The sequence below is a fragment of the Chiloscyllium plagiosum genome, chromosome 39 (genome assembly GCF_004010195.1).
Source record: "Chiloscyllium plagiosum isolate BGI_BamShark_2017 chromosome 39, ASM401019v2, whole genome shotgun sequence".
NCBI lineage: Eukaryota > Metazoa > Chordata > Chondrichthyes > Orectolobiformes > Hemiscylliidae > Chiloscyllium > Chiloscyllium plagiosum.
The window spans coordinates 27,494,209-27,509,451 of record NC_057748.1 but is presented as its reverse complement, the minus strand read 5'-3'; the positions used below and the strand labels follow the sequence as shown (position 1 = coordinate 27,509,451).

The following is a 15,243-nucleotide window of genomic DNA, read 5'->3' as shown; positions in this document are numbered from 1 at the left end:
CCACTCCCCACCCTCATTCTCCCACTCCCCACTCCCTGTTTTCCCCTTATCCTTATTCCCTCCTTCTCTCCCCTCTGCCATCCCTTCTCCCATGCCCTCTGTCCCTCTTCTTTCTATTCCCTCCCCTACTTCCTCCCGTCACCTTCGCTCAATTGGTGGTCCCTCTCATCCTCCTCCCCTCTCCCTCTTCCCCGCCTCCTGGAAGTCTGTCCCCTCACTCTGCCTGCCTATAATTTCCGAGCACAGCGGTGCCCTGGTGTGACTGGGGCTGTTTATCAGGGTCGCGGGTAAACATCACAGGGACAGGGGAGTTGAATTCTAACGAGGATTCGGTGCAAAGATCTGGAATTTTAAAACGTTACAATGCCCCATGTCAATTGTCATTAAGAACCCCATTGGGAGTAGTGGGGGGAGGGTGGTTTCATTCAAGGGGAAGGAAATCTGCCATCCTTACTGGGTTATGGTTCACAGCAATTGGGGTGGGCATTATCTGGTTAGGTGCCTTCTGGGCAGTAAATGGCAGTGTGAACAGCAATGCCAAGGTCCCACATGTCATGGATGTTTTTAAAAAAGCAATGCATCTTTCAGGTTGGCTTGAGAGGACAAACCAGCAAGCGCCGAACTCAAAAAAGCTGTAGGTCTAAAATCAAAGCAGCAAGGCCTGAGGAAACTCAGCAGGGTCTGTGCAGAGAGAGAGATATTTTGACTCTGATATGGCTCTTATAACTGTGAACCCTCACTTCTCTGTCTGCAGATTTCAGCAGCCCTTTCTGCCATGTCCAACTAACACTCATTTTTTTTTAATTTAAAAAAGATTGAAAAGCAGGAGGAAATTTTGCCTTTGCATGATGTTTCCTGAGAGCTTCTGTGAAGTGTAAGATGTTAATAATTTCTATGAAAGTTGCTATTAAAGGTATTTTACAGACAACCTCTATCACTGCTGAGTCTTTATTCTGTAACTAATTCAGCCACTAACTCATCTTTCCTACTGTCCTTTCCGCTCCCTCCCCCCCACTGACTCATCTTTTCTCTTCAATTCAATTCCCACTGTCGCTAGGTGCTTTAAAATGTTAGGGTAGACTTGGAGGGGTTTTGAGGGGGAGTTGGAGGAGAGGAGGTTAGGGAGGAGCCTTCAGCCTTGGCTGCCTGGGGTGTCTTCCATTGTTGAGGGTAAGGGTGAGGGTGAGGGTGAGGGAGGGATCAGCTGAAACTCCAGAGGTAGAGGAAGGATGATGTTGTAGTTCACGCGCACCTCTTGTTTACACACAGGGCTGTCCCAAATTACTCAACAGGATACGGCACAAACACAACATCCCACTGGTGCACAGCATGCTCCCAAAAGCAGTGAGGCAATGACGAAACAGATCGTGATGCTGACTATGGGATAACTATTAGCTCCAAATTATCCTCTGACAGTCCTCACTTACTCAGTACTGACCATCCAACATTGCACATTTCCTCAGCACTGACCCTCTGCTAATGCAGTGCTCCCTCAGCACTGACCCTCAGACAGTGCAGCACTCCCTCAGTACTGACCCTCCGATAGTGCAGTACTTCCTCAGTGCTGACCCTCAGACAACGCAGCACTCCCTCAGTGCTGACCCTCAGACAGTGCAGTACTCCCTTAGTACTGACCCTCCAACAGTGCAGCACTCCCTCAGTACAGACCCTCCGACAGTGCAGCACTCCCTCAGTGCTGACCCTCAGACAGTGCAGCGCTCCCTCAGTACTGATCCTTCAACAGTGCAGCGCTCCCTCAGTACTGATCCTCCGACAGTGCAGCGTTCCATCAGTACTGACCATCAGACAGTGCAGCACTCCCTCGGTACTGACCCTCAGACAATGCAGTACTCCCTCAGTACTGACCCTCAGACAGTGCAGCACTCTCTCAGTACTGACCCTCAGACAGTGCAGCACTCTCTCAGTACTGATCCTCCGACAGTGCAGTGCCCCCTCAGTACTGACCCTCAGACAGTGCAGCACTCCCTCAGTACTGACCCTCAGACAGTGCAGCACTCTCTCAGTACTGACCCTCCGACAGTGCAGTGCCCCCTCAGTACTGACCCTCAGACAGTGCAGCACTCCCTCTGTACTGACCCTCAGACAGTGCAGCACTCTCTCAGTACTGATCCTCCGACAGTGCAGCACTCCCTCAGACAGTGCCCACTCCCTCAGCGCTGACTCTCTGACAGTGCCCACACCCTCAGCACTGCCCCTCTGACAGAGCCATTCCCTCAGTACTGACCTTCAGACAGTGCAGCACTCCCTCTGTACTGACCCTCAGATAGTGCAGCACTCCCTCAGTGCTGACAGTGCAGCACTCCCTCAGGGCTGACCCTCTAACAATGCCCACACCCTCAACGGTGCCCCTCTGACAGAGCCATTCCCTCAGCACTGACCCTCAGACAGTGCCCACTCCCTCAGCGCTGACTCTCTGACAGTGCCCACACCCTCAGCGCTGCCCCTCTGACAGAGCCATTCCCTCAGCACTGACCCTCTGATAGTGCCTGATCCCTCAGCACTGACCCTCTGATAGTGCCCGCTCCCTCAGCACTGACCCTCTGATAGTGCCCGCTCCCTCAGTGCTGACCCTCTGACAGTGCCCGCTCCCTCAGTGCTGACCCTCCAATGGTGAAACTGTCCTTTGGCACTGACTGTCCAACCCTTTTGATGAAAGAAATGAGTGAGAAACAGTTCCTCCTGGCAGGAGAGTTGGTCACCAGAGGGAGGCATGGATTGAAGAGAATCGGCAAAACCAACAGAGCCTGGGGGAGAGGAGGAGAGTTTATTTTTCAGCATGGCAAGTTCTTATGCTACTTGGAAGGGAGCAGGTTCTACAGGAACCTGCAAAAGTTCAGTGGGACATGGAGAAACACTGGATGGGGAAGATTTACAGGGGCAATGAAGGGGAGGGGAAAGAATCGGGGTGGAGGGAGGAGTGGCGCTGATTGGAGAGCTGTTCCAAAGAGCTGGCCTGGGGACAATGGGCAGAATGGCCTTCCACCCAGAGAGTTGCTATCTGTACTTGTTTGATTGCCACCACCAGCTGAGAGAACAAATTCCTCCTCATCCCCATCTTCATGGGGGAGCCCTCATTCTGAAATTGTGCACCACCCTCTCCCTCCCGCAATGAGGGAAACATCCTCTCAGCCGCCACCCCTGTTAAGGTCCCCCCTCAGGACCTTGGATGTTTCACTAAGATCGCCTCTCATTCTTCTAAACTCTGACAGGCCAACCCTGCTCAACCTTACCTTGTAAGGCTAACCTTTCATACCAGGAATCAACCTAGTCCAGGCAGCCAAACACACAGGGAAACTGGGTCAGTTAATAAGGAAGAGGGTTTCAGGACACCCCCACAAGCAGACAGCTGATAGCACAGCCCCCAAGGATGGAGCAATGGGAATCGAGGATAGGCCAGACTAATGCTGGAGGCAGCACCTATGAGACTGGTCCCGAGAATGCAGAGCCCAATTTGCCAAAAGGGGTCATGGATGACCACGGCAGCACCGACTGATAATCACGTTCATTGTGACAAGCCCCCTTTACACATGCTAAGACAACTGGTTCTGTCATCTGAAGGAGGAGCAGACAACAACGTCCAACCGTACCAAGAGAAATCAATCAGCACAGAACCTAAATTCAAACAACAAATTACATTAACATTCACATTGATGTGTGCTGTTTAATCATGCTCACTATTTAAACCTTACACATTCTGTTTAACCCTCACACTCTCTCTGTTTAACCCTAGCACTCTGTTTAACCCTCTCACACTGTTTAATTCTCTCACTTCACTTAACCCTCTCACTCTCTGTTTAACCCTCATTCTGCATTTAACCCTCACGTTCTCTGTTTAACCCTCTCACATGCTATTTAGCCCTCAGACTCTGTTTAACCCTCTCACTCTCTGTGTTTAACCCTCTTACTGTTTAACCCTTTCATTCTGTGGTTAACTCTTTTATTCTCTGTTTAACCCTCTCATTCTGTGTTTAACCCTCTTGCTCTCTGTTTAACCCTCTCATTCTGTGTTTAACCCTTTTACTCTCTGTTTAACCCTCTCACACTCTATTTAGCCCTCACTCTCTGTTTAACTGTCTCAGACTCTGTGTTTAACCCTCACACTCTCTGTGTTTAACCCTCACTCTCTCTGTGTTTAACCCTCACTCTCTCAGTGTATAACCCTCACACTCTGTGTTTAATCCTCACTCTCTGTGTATAACCCTCACTTGCTGTTTAACTTACACTCTCTATTTAACCCCATGCTCTCTGTTTAACCCTCTTACACTCTATTTAGCCATCTCACGCTCTGTTTAAGCCTCACACTCTCTGATTAACCCTCTCACATTATATTTAACCCACACACTCTGTTTAACCCTCACATTGTTTAAGCCTCACACTCTCTGTTTAACCCTCACAGTGCGTTTAACCCCCCTCACTGTTTAACCCTCAGACACACTATTTAACCCTCACAATCTCTCTGTTTAACCTCACACTGTTTAACCCTCTCTGTTTAACCCTCTCTCTGTTTAACCCTCACACTCTCTGTGTTTAACCCTTACACTCTCGATTTATCCCTCTCAATCTCTGTTTAACCTGCTCACTCTCTGTTTAATCCTCACATTGTTTAACCCTCACACTCTCTTTTTAATGCTCACAATCTGTGTTTGGCCCTCACACTGTTTAACCCTCTCACTCCCTCTGTTTAACCCTCACACTCTCTGTTTAAACCTCACTCTGTGTTTAACCCTCGCATGCTCTGTTTAACCACCTCACTCTAAGTGTTTAACCCTCAAACTCTGTGTTTAACTCTCTCACTCTCTGTTTAACCCTCACTCGGTGTTTAACCCTCGCATGCTCTGTTTAACCACCTCACTCTAAGTGTTTAACCCTCAAACTCTGTGTTTAACTCTCTCACTCTCTGTTTAACCCTCACTCGGTGTTTAACCCTCGCATGCTCTGTTTAACCCTCAAACTCTCTGTGTTTAACTCTCTCACTCTCTGTGTTTAACTCTCTCACTCTCTGTTTAACCCTCACATTCTGTGTTTAACCCTCGCATGCTCTGTTTAACCACCTCACTCTATGTGTTTAACCCTCAAACTCTCTGTGTTTAGCTCTCTCACTCTCTGTTTAACCCTCACTCTGTGTTTAACCCTCGCATGCTCTGTTTAACCCTCAAACTCTCTGTGTTTAGCTCTCTCACTCTCTGTTTAACCCTCACTCTGTGTGCTAGTGCTTCCAATTAAACCTGTTGGGCTATAACCTGGTGTTGTGTGATTTTTAACTTTGTACAACCCAGTCCAACATCTCCAAATCATGACTCTGTGCTTAGCCCTCATACTCCCTCTGTTTAACTCTTAGACTCTCTCTCTGTTTAACCCTCACACTTTTTGTTTAACCCTCACACTGTTTAACCCTCCCACTCTCTGTGTTTAACCCTCCCACTCTCTCCGTTTAACCCTCACACTCTCTGTTTAACCCTCTCACTCTCTGTGTTTAACCCTCCCACTCTCTCCGTTTAACCCTCACACTCTCGGTTTAACCCTCTCACTCTGTGTTTAACCCTCACACTCTCTATTTTACCCTCCCACTCTCTGTTTAACCCTCCCACTCTCTGTTTAACCCTCCCACTGTCTGTTTAACCCTCCCACTCTGTTTAACCCTCCCACTCTCTCTGCTTAACCCTTTCACTTACTGATTAGCCCTCACATTCTCTGTTTAACCCTCACACTCTTTATGTTTAACCCTCCCACTCTCTCTGCTTAACCCTCCCACTCTCTGTTTAACCCTCCCACTTTCTGTGTTTAACCCTCACACTCTCTGTGTTTAACCCACTCACACTCTATTTAACCTTCTCACTCTCTGTATTTAACCCTCATACTCTCTGTGTTTAAAGCTCCCACTCTGTGTTTAACCCTCACACTCTCTGTGTTTAACCCTCACACTCTCTGTGTTTAACCCTCACACACCGTGTTTAACCCTCCCACTCTCTGTTTAACCCTCTCATTGTGTTTAACCCTCACACTCTGTGTTTAACGTTCCCACTCTCTGTGTTTAACCCTCTCACACTCTATTTAACCCTCTCACTCTCTGTGTTTAACCCTCACACTCTCTGTGTTTAACCCTCCCACTCTCTGTATTTAACCCTTCCATTCTTTGTATTTAACCCTCACACTCTCTGTGTTTAACCCTCTCACTCTGTGTTTAACCCTCCCACTCTCTGTGTTTAACCCTCTCACTCTCTGTGTTTAACCCTCCCACTCTCTCTGTTTAACCCTCCCACTCTGTGTTTAATCCTCCCACTCTCTGTGTTTAACGATCTCACTCGCTCTGTTTAACCCTCTCACTCTGTGTTTAACCCTCCCACTCTCTGTGTTTAACACTCCCACTCTCTGTGTTTAACACTCCCACTCTTTGTGTTTAACCTACTCACACTCTATTTAACCCTCTCACTCTCTGTGTTTAACCCTCACACTCTCTGTGTTAAACCCTCTCACTCTGTGTTTAACCCTCCCACTCTATTTAACCTTCTCACTCTCTGTATTTAACCCTCACACTCTCTGTGTTTAACCCTCCCACTCTCTGTTTAACCCTCTCACTCTGTGTTTAACCCTCACACTCTGTGTTTAACGCTCCCACTCTCCTTGTTTAACCCTCTCACACTCTATTTAACCCTCTCACTCTCTGTGTTTAACCCACAGACTCTCTGAAACTCTCTCACTCTCTGTTTAACCCTCACATTCTGTGTTTAACCCACAGACTCTCTGTGTTTAACCCTCCCACTCTCTGTGTTTAACCCTCACACTCTCTGAAACTCTCTCACTCTCTATTTAACCCTCTCACTCTGTGTTTAACCCTCTCACTCTCTGTGTTTAACGCTCCAACTTTTTGTGTTTAACCCTCTCATTCTCTGTGTTTAACCCTCCCACTCTCTCTGTTTAACCCTCTCACTCTGTGTTTAACCCTCACACTCTCTGTGTTTAACCCTCTCACACTGTGTGTTTAACTCTCCCACTCTCTGTATTTAACCCTCCCACTCTCTGTGTTTAACTCTCTCACACTCTATTTAACCCTCTCACTCTGTGTTTAACCCTCCCACTCTTTATGTTTAACCCTCTCACTCTCTGTGTTTAACCCTCACAACTCTGTGTTTAACTCTCTCACACTCTATTTAACCCTCTCACTCTCTGTATTTAACCCTCCCACTCTCTGTGTTTAACGCTCCCACTTGCTCTGTTTAACCCTCCCACTCTCCGTGTTTAACGCTCCCACTCGCTCTGTTTAACCCTCCCACTCTGTGTTTAACGCTCCCACTCGCTCTGTTTAACCCTCTCACTCTGTGTTTAACCCTCACACTCTCTGTGTTTAACCCTCACACTCTCTGTTTAACCCTCTCACTCTGTGTTTAACCCTCACACTCTGTGTTTATCCCTCTCACACTCTATTTAACCCTCTCACTCTGTGTTTAACCCTCTCACTCTGTGTTTAACCCTCCCACTCTGTGTTTAACCCTCTCACACTGTGTGTTTAACTCTCCCACTCTCTGTATTTAAATCTCCCACTCTCTGTGTTTAACTCTCTCACACTCTATTTAACCCTCTCACTCTCTGTGTTTAACCCTCCCGCTCTCTATGTTTAACCCTCACTCTCTGTGTTTAACCCTCTCACTCTCTGTGTTTAACCCTCCCACTCTCTGTGTTTAACCCTCTCACTCTGTGTTTAACCCTCCCACCTACTGTGTTTAACCCTCACACTCTGTGTTTAACCTTCTCACACTCTATTTAACCCTCTCATTCTCTGTGTTTAACCCTACCACTCTTTATGTTTAACCCTCTCACTCTCTGTGTTTAACCCACTCACACTTTATTTAACCTTCTCACTCTGTGTTTAACCCTCCCATTCTCTGTATTTAACCTTCCAACTCTCTGTATTTAACCCTCTCACTCTCTGTGTTTAACCCTCCCACTCTCTGTTTAACCCTCTCACTCTGTGTTTAACCCTCACACTCTGTGTTTAATGCTCCCACTCTCTGTGTTTAACCCTCACACTCTCTATTTAACCCTCTCACTCTGTACTTAACCCTCACACTCTCTGTGCTTAACCCTCACATTGTGTTTAACCCTCTCGCTCTGTGTTTAACCCTCAAACTCTGTGTTTAACTCTGTCACTCTCTGTTTAACCCTCACATTCTGTGTTTAACTCTCTCACACTCTATTTAACCCTCTCACTCTGTGTTTAACCCTACCACTCTCTGTGTTTAACCCTCTCACACTCTATTTAACCCTCTCACTCACTGTGTTTAACCCTCTCACTCTCTGTGTTTAACCCTCACACTCTGTGTTTAATCCTCACACTCTCTGTGTTAAACCGTCTCACACTCTATTTAACCCTCTCACTCTCTGTGTTTAACCCTCTCCCTCTCTGGGTTTAACCCTCCCACTCTTTATGTTTAACCCTCTCACTCTCTGTGTTTAACCCTCCCACTCTCTATGTTTAACCCTCCCACTCTCTATGTTTAACCCTCACACTCTCTATTTAACCCTCTCACACTGTATTTAACCCTCCCACTCTCTGTGTTTAACCCTCCCACTGTGTTTAATCCTCACACTCTATGTTTAACCCTCTCACACTCTATTTAACCCTCTCACTCTCTGTGTTTAACCCTCCCATTCTCTGTGTTTAACCCTCTCACTCTCTGTGTTTAACCCTCCCACTCTCTGTGTTTAACCCTCCCACTCTCTGTGTTTAACCCTCTCACACTCTATTTATCCCTCTCACTCTCTGTGTTTAACCCTCATTCTCTCTGTTTAACCCTCTCACTCTCTGTATTTAACCTTCCCACTCTGTGTTTTACCCTCTTACTCTGTGTTTAACCCTCTCACACTCTATTTAACCCTCTCACTCTCTGTGTTTAACCCTCCCGCTCTCTATGTTTAACCCTCACACTCTGTGTTTAACCCTCTCACACTGTATTTAACCCTCCCACTCTCTGTGTTTAACCCTCCCACTCTGTGTTTAATCCTCACACTCTATGTTTAACCCGCTCACTCTCTGTGTTTAACCCTCTCACTCTCTGTGTTTAACCCTCCCACTCTGTGTTTAATCCTCACACTCTATGTTTAACCCTCTCACTCTCTGAGTTTAACCCTCCCATTCTCTGTGTTTAACCCGCTCACTCTCTGTGTTTAACCCTCCCACTCTCTGTGTTTAACCCTCACAGTCTCTGTGTTTAACCCTCTCACTCTGTGTTTAACCCTCACACTCTTTGTGTTTAACCCTCACACTCTCTGTATTTAACCTTCCCACTCTGTGTTTTACCCTCTTACTCTCTGATTAACCCTCTCACTCTACTTGTTTAACCCTCTCATTCTCTGTTTAACCCTCCCACTCTCTGTGTTTAACCCTCGCATTCACTGTTAAACCCTCACACTCTCTGTTTAACCCTCGCACTCTCTGTTTAACCCTGTCACTCTGTTTAACCCACTCACTCTCTGTGTTTAACCCTCTCACTCTCTGTTTAACCCACTCACTGTGTTTAACCCTCCCAGTGTTTAACCCTCCCACTCTCTGTTTAACCCTCTCACTCTTGTTTAACCCTCACACTCTCTGTCTAACCCTCTCACTCTCTGTGTTTAACCCTCCCAGTCTCTGTGTTTAACCCTCCCAGTCTCTGTTTAACCCTTTCACTATCTGTTTTAACCTTCACACTCTATTTAACCCTCTCACTCTCTGTGTTTAATCCTCTCACTCTGTGTTTAACCCTCCCACTCTGTGTTTAACCCTCCCACTCCGTTTAACCCTCTCACTCTCTGCTTAACTCTCTCACTCTGTTTAACCTTCTCACTCTCTTTGTTAACCCTCCCACTCTCTCTGTTTAATCCTCACACTCTCTGTGTTTAACCCTCTCACTCTGTTTTTAACCCTCACACTCTCTGTGTTTAACCCTCTCACTCTCTGTGTTTAACCCTCACACTCTCTGTTTAACCCTCTCACTATCTGTTTAACCTTCACACTCTATTTAACCCTCTCACTCTCTGTGTTTAACCCTCTCTCTCTGTTTAACCCTCATACTCTGCTTAACCCTGATAGTCTCTGTTTAATTTGTGTAACACTTACATTCTCTGCTTAAGCCTCTCTTTCTCTCTCTAACCCTCTCACTGTGTTTAACCCTCACACTCTCTGTTGCACGCTCTCACTCTGTGTTGAACCCTCTCACTCTGTGTTTAACCCTCACAATGATACGCAGGTATGAACTGCTCTCTGCCTGTATTTGCTTACCCTTGTTGTTCTCTGCACTGACTGCGGTCCAATCACCGTTTCTGCTGAGAATACACTGAAGGCCTCACATTCTCAGCCTGTCTCTTCCCCTAACTTTCACCTCATGGTCAGCCAGTTCCCTCTCTAATGGGAGAGCAGCTGACAGCCCCCCGGGACAGAGATGGCTGATCACTCACGGCCCCAACCAGGCAGTTGTTGGCTGTAGCTCCCGCTGTGCTGCCTCTCAGAAACAGCGTGTGATAAACAAACTGTGCTGATATCTGATTCAGTCTAGCCACTCTCATTGTTTCAGATCCCTGCTACCCAAACCCCTGTGTGAATGGAGGAACCTGTGTCGAGGAGGACAACATCTTTCAATGTCTCTGTTTGCCAACCTATACAGGCAGCCTCTGCCACCTGGGTGAGTCTTAGACAGCTGCCCTTGTCCCTGTGTGGGGCAACAGCAGTTCAACTATATCTCCCAGATAACCATCCAAATGTTGTGGTTTTCAAAAGCCATTTCAGAGAATTCAGCACAGCATTTAAGCTGGCATACTGATACTGCATACTGATACTTAGGCAACGGACACTGTCAGAGGGTCAGTGCTGAGGGAACGGACACTGCCAGAGGGTTAGTGCTGAGGGAGCTGGCACTGTCAGAGGGTCAGTGATGAGGAAGCGGGCACTGTCACAGGGTCAGTGCTGAGGGAACGGACACTGCCAGAGGGTCAGTGCTGAGGGAACGGACACTGCCAGAGGGTTAGCTGGCACTGTCAGAGGGTCAGTGATGAGGAAGCGGGCACTGTCAGAGGGTCAGTGCTGAGGGAACGGACACTGCCAGAGGGTCAGTGCTGAGGGAACGGACACTGCCAGCAGGTTAGTGCTGAGGGAGCGGGCACTGTCAGAGGGTCAGTGATGAGGAAGCGGGCACTGTCAGAGGGTCAGTGCTGAGAGAGTGACTATGTTGCAATGTCAGTGCTGACAGAATTCTGCACTATCGGGGGTCAGTGGTGAGAGAGTGGGCACTGTCAGAGGGACGGTGCTGAGGGAGCGGGCACTGTGAGAGGGTCAGTGCTGAGAGAGTGGCCATGTTGGAATGTCAGTGCCGACAGAATTATGTACTATCGGGGCTCAGTGCTGAGGGAGTGGGCACTGTCGGAGGGTCAGTGGTGAGTGAGCACTGTACTGTCGGTCAATGCTGAGGGAGCAGGCACTGTTGGAGGGTCAATGCTGAGGGAGTGGGCATTGTCGGAGGGTCAGTACTGAGGGAGTGGGCACTGTTGGAGGGTCAGTGCTGACAGAATTATGCACGATCGGGGGTCAGTGCTGAGGGAACAGACACTGTCAGGGGGGTCAATGCTGAAGGAATGGGCACCGTCAGAGGTTCAGTGCTGAGAGAGTGGCCATGTTGGAATGTCAGTGCCAACAGAATTATGTACTATCGGGGCTCAGTGCTGAGGGAGCTGGCACTGTCGGAGGGTCAGTGCTGAGGGAATGGCCATGTTGGAGGGTCAGTGCTGAGGGAACGGGCACTGTCAGAGGGTCAGTGCTGAGGGAACGGGCACTGTCAGAGGGTCAGTGCTGAGGGAGCAAGCACTGTCAGCGGGTCAGTGCTGAGAGAGTGGCCATTGGAATGTCAGTGCTGACAGAATTATGCACGATCGGGGGTCAGTGCTGAGGGAGCGGGCATTGTCAGGGGGGGTCAGTGCTGAGGGAGTGCTAAAGGAGCGAACACTGTCGGACGGTCAATGCTGAGGGAGTGGGCACTGTCGGAGGGTCAGTGGTGAGTGAGCACTGTACTGTCAGTCAATGCTGAGGGAGCAGGCACTGTTGGAGGGTCAATGCTGAGGGAGCGGCCACTGTCAAGAGGGTCAGTGCTGAGGGAGCGGGCACTGTTGGAAGGTCAGTGCAGAGAGAGCTCTTGCTGTGTGTGTGTTGATGGAGTGATGCCTGACTGGACAGTGGTCTGTGTTGGAATTGACGCTGCGCTGTTTGTATCCTGAGTTAGATGAGGTGGCTTGTGAACCCGGCTGGCTGAAATTCCTGGGAAATTGCTACAAGCACCACAGGGTGCGCCGGACGTGGGAGACAGCGGAGGAACAATGTCGGAGTGAGGGGGGGCACCTCACCAGTATCATGACCCCCGAGGAACAGAGATTCATTAATGGTAAGCTTTGGGTACAAATGACATATCGCCAAATTCACGCAGAACCCCAATGGCCGTGTACAGGGACTTGCATTTCATTAGCACCTTTCTCAACCTTGAATGTTCCAACATTTCCTATCGCCAGCAAAGGATTGTGCAATCAAAGTCACAGACAAATGAGGTCACTACTTTGTGCACAGCAAGATTCCACAAACATCAAGTGCTACTGTCACATGCAATCTGATCTTTCTTTTGATGTTGGTGACTTTAGGATGTGCCCCTGGCACATTCCATGCACCCCTGACCCTAGCACACCCCTCACCCAGTTCCTCGCAATTTTGTCAGTGAGATTTTTTTACATCTGAGCTAAATATCACATCTGAGAAGGCAGCGTGTCTACAGCTTGGGATTCCTTCAGCACTGACCTTCCAACAGTGCCTGCTCTCTCAGCAATGACTCTCCAACAGCACGTCCTCCCTCAGCGCTGACCCTCCAACAGTGCCTGCTCTCTCAGCAATGACTCTCCAACAGCACCTTTTCCTTCAGCACTGACCCTCCAACAGTGCCTGCTCTCTCAGCAATGACTCTCCAACAGCACCTCTCCCTCAGTACTGACCCTCCAACAGTGCCTGCTCTCTCAGCAATGACTCTCCAACAGCACCTCTCCCTCAGTACTGACCCTCCGACAGTGCCCACTCCTTCAGCACTGATCCTCTGACAGTGCCTGATCCCTCAGCACTGACCCTCTGACAGTGCCCACTCCCTCAGCACTGACCCTCTGACATTGCCCGCTCCCTCAGCACTGACCCACTAATAGTGCCCACTCCCTCAGCACTGACCCACCGACAGTGCCTGCTCCCTCAGCACTGACCCTCTGACAGTGCCCACTCCCTCAGCACTGACCCTCCGACAGTGCGGCACTCCCTCAGCACTGACCCTCCCACAGTGCCTGATCCCTCAGCAATCGACCCTCCAACAGTGCCTGCTCCCTCAGCAATAACTCTCCGACAGCGCCTCCTCCCTCAGTGCTGACCCTCCAACGGTGCAGCACTGCCTCAGCACTGACCCTACCGCAGCGCCCAACCCCTCAGTGCTGACCCTCTAACAGTCGAGCGCTGCCTCAGCACTGACCCTCCCACAGCACCCACTCGCTCAGCACTGACCCTCCCCACAGCGCCCACTCCCTCAGTTCTGACCCTCCAACAGTGCGGCACTGCCTCAGTACTGACCCTCCCACAGCGCCCACTCCCTCAGTTCTGACCCTCGAACCCTGTGGTACTCCTTCAGCACTGACCCTCCCACAACGCCCACTCCCTCAATTCTGACCCTCCAACAGTGCAGCACTGCCTCAACACTGCCCCTCCCACAGCGCCCACTCCAACAGTGTGGCTCTCTCAGTGCTGAGCCTCCAACAGTGCAGTGCTCCCTCAGTGCCCACCTTAGATAGTGCAGCATTCCCTCAGTGCTCATCCTCGAGGTGTGGTGCTCCCTCAGCACTGACTGTCCGACAGTGCCCTATCCCTCAGTGCTGAGACTCTTAACAGTGCGGCACTCCCTCAGTGCCGACACTCTGACAGTGCAGCGCTCCTTCAGTGCCCACCTTAGATCATGCGGCATTCCCTCAGTGCTCACCCTCTTAGTGTGGTGCTCCCTCAGCACCGACTGTCCAACAGTGCCCTATCCCTCAGTGCTGACCCTCTAACAGTGCAGCACTCTCTCAATGCCCTCCTATAGTGCAGCACTCCCTCAGCACTGACCTTCCTACAGTGCCTTGTTCCATCAGCACTGATGCAAGAACTACTGGGTTGAGGTTTGAGAGTGTGATTCAGTCTCACCAACTCAGTGACGGGTGACAGAGACAGAGGCTGGGGTGGGGGGGAGGTAAGAGAGAGAGAGAGAGAGAGAGAGAGAGAGTGGTCGTCACTGAGACTTGACCATGAGCCCATGTTTATGAGACTTCTATTCAAATGGAGATGGTTTGGTGCCTGCAGTAGACTGGGTCATAGGGACAGGAATATCAGAGGACTTGTCTCACGCTGGGTGTCTACGGTCCTGTTAACTCCAAATGAGCTCTTCCCACTCCCTCCTCATCCACCTCCCTCTCTGTCCTCATATCCCTCTACTCCTTAGTTCATCATATTTGTCCAGCTATGCGCTTAAAAGCAGCAAAGGTTTCCACTTGTCCCTAACCTGTAGTGGGACCATGGGCCTACCTTTCCAACAGGGACAATCCAACAATGCTGGGACTGAATTTGGGGAGTTTTATTGCCATGTCTAGCTAGTGGGCTAGCATGACTGCAAAGGGCACCAGGGGGCTGAGGGGCTTTGTCGACACTTTAGGACATGCGGATGTTCCCCTCTGCCCTTAGTTTGGTGGGTAGCGTGGGGCAGGCAGGCGAGGGGAGTGAGTTCCTGGAGATAACACTGAACCCCTCTTTTCTCCCCAATTTCCCAGATCACTTCCGGGAATACCAGTGGATCGGGCTGAACGACAAGACCATTGAGAATGACTTCCAGTGGTCGGACGGAAATCAGTTGGTATGTCGCTGAAGGAGGTGAAGGGATGGTTTCAATCAAATCCTCCCCTTGTGAGTGGAGTGGGGTGAGGGTGCAGCCTAGGGCCAATATGAATACCCGGAGGTTGGGGAGCTTTTGTTGAGACTGGATGGAACAGAGTGAATGGTCAAGGAAGATCCTGGGAACAATGCAGGCACGAACTGGCCTCTGGAGGATGTGGGGGAGAATGGGGGACTTGCTCTCACGGGGAGTGGGGTGGGGGGGTGGGGGGGGGAGAATGGGGGACTCGCTCCCACGGGGAGTGGGGAAGGGAAATAGGGGACCT

At 49.7% G+C, this 15,243-nt stretch overlaps 1 protein-coding gene across 1 annotated transcript in view; it reads left to right on the top strand.

Moving 5' to 3' along the window:
* Positions 1-15,243, top strand: part of LOC122542058 (brevican core protein-like) — a gene marked incomplete at its 5' end in the record, with an annotated part of 36,683 nt that overhangs the window by 16,348 nt on the left and 5,092 nt on the right. The window contains 3 exons of the mRNA XM_043679348.1: positions 10,569-10,676; positions 12,264-12,422; positions 14,857-14,939. Coding sequence (XP_043535283.1) covers positions 10,569-10,676; positions 12,264-12,422; positions 14,857-14,939 — 350 coding nt within the window. The remainder of the gene's footprint in view (positions 1-10,568; positions 10,677-12,263; positions 12,423-14,856; positions 14,940-15,243) is intronic.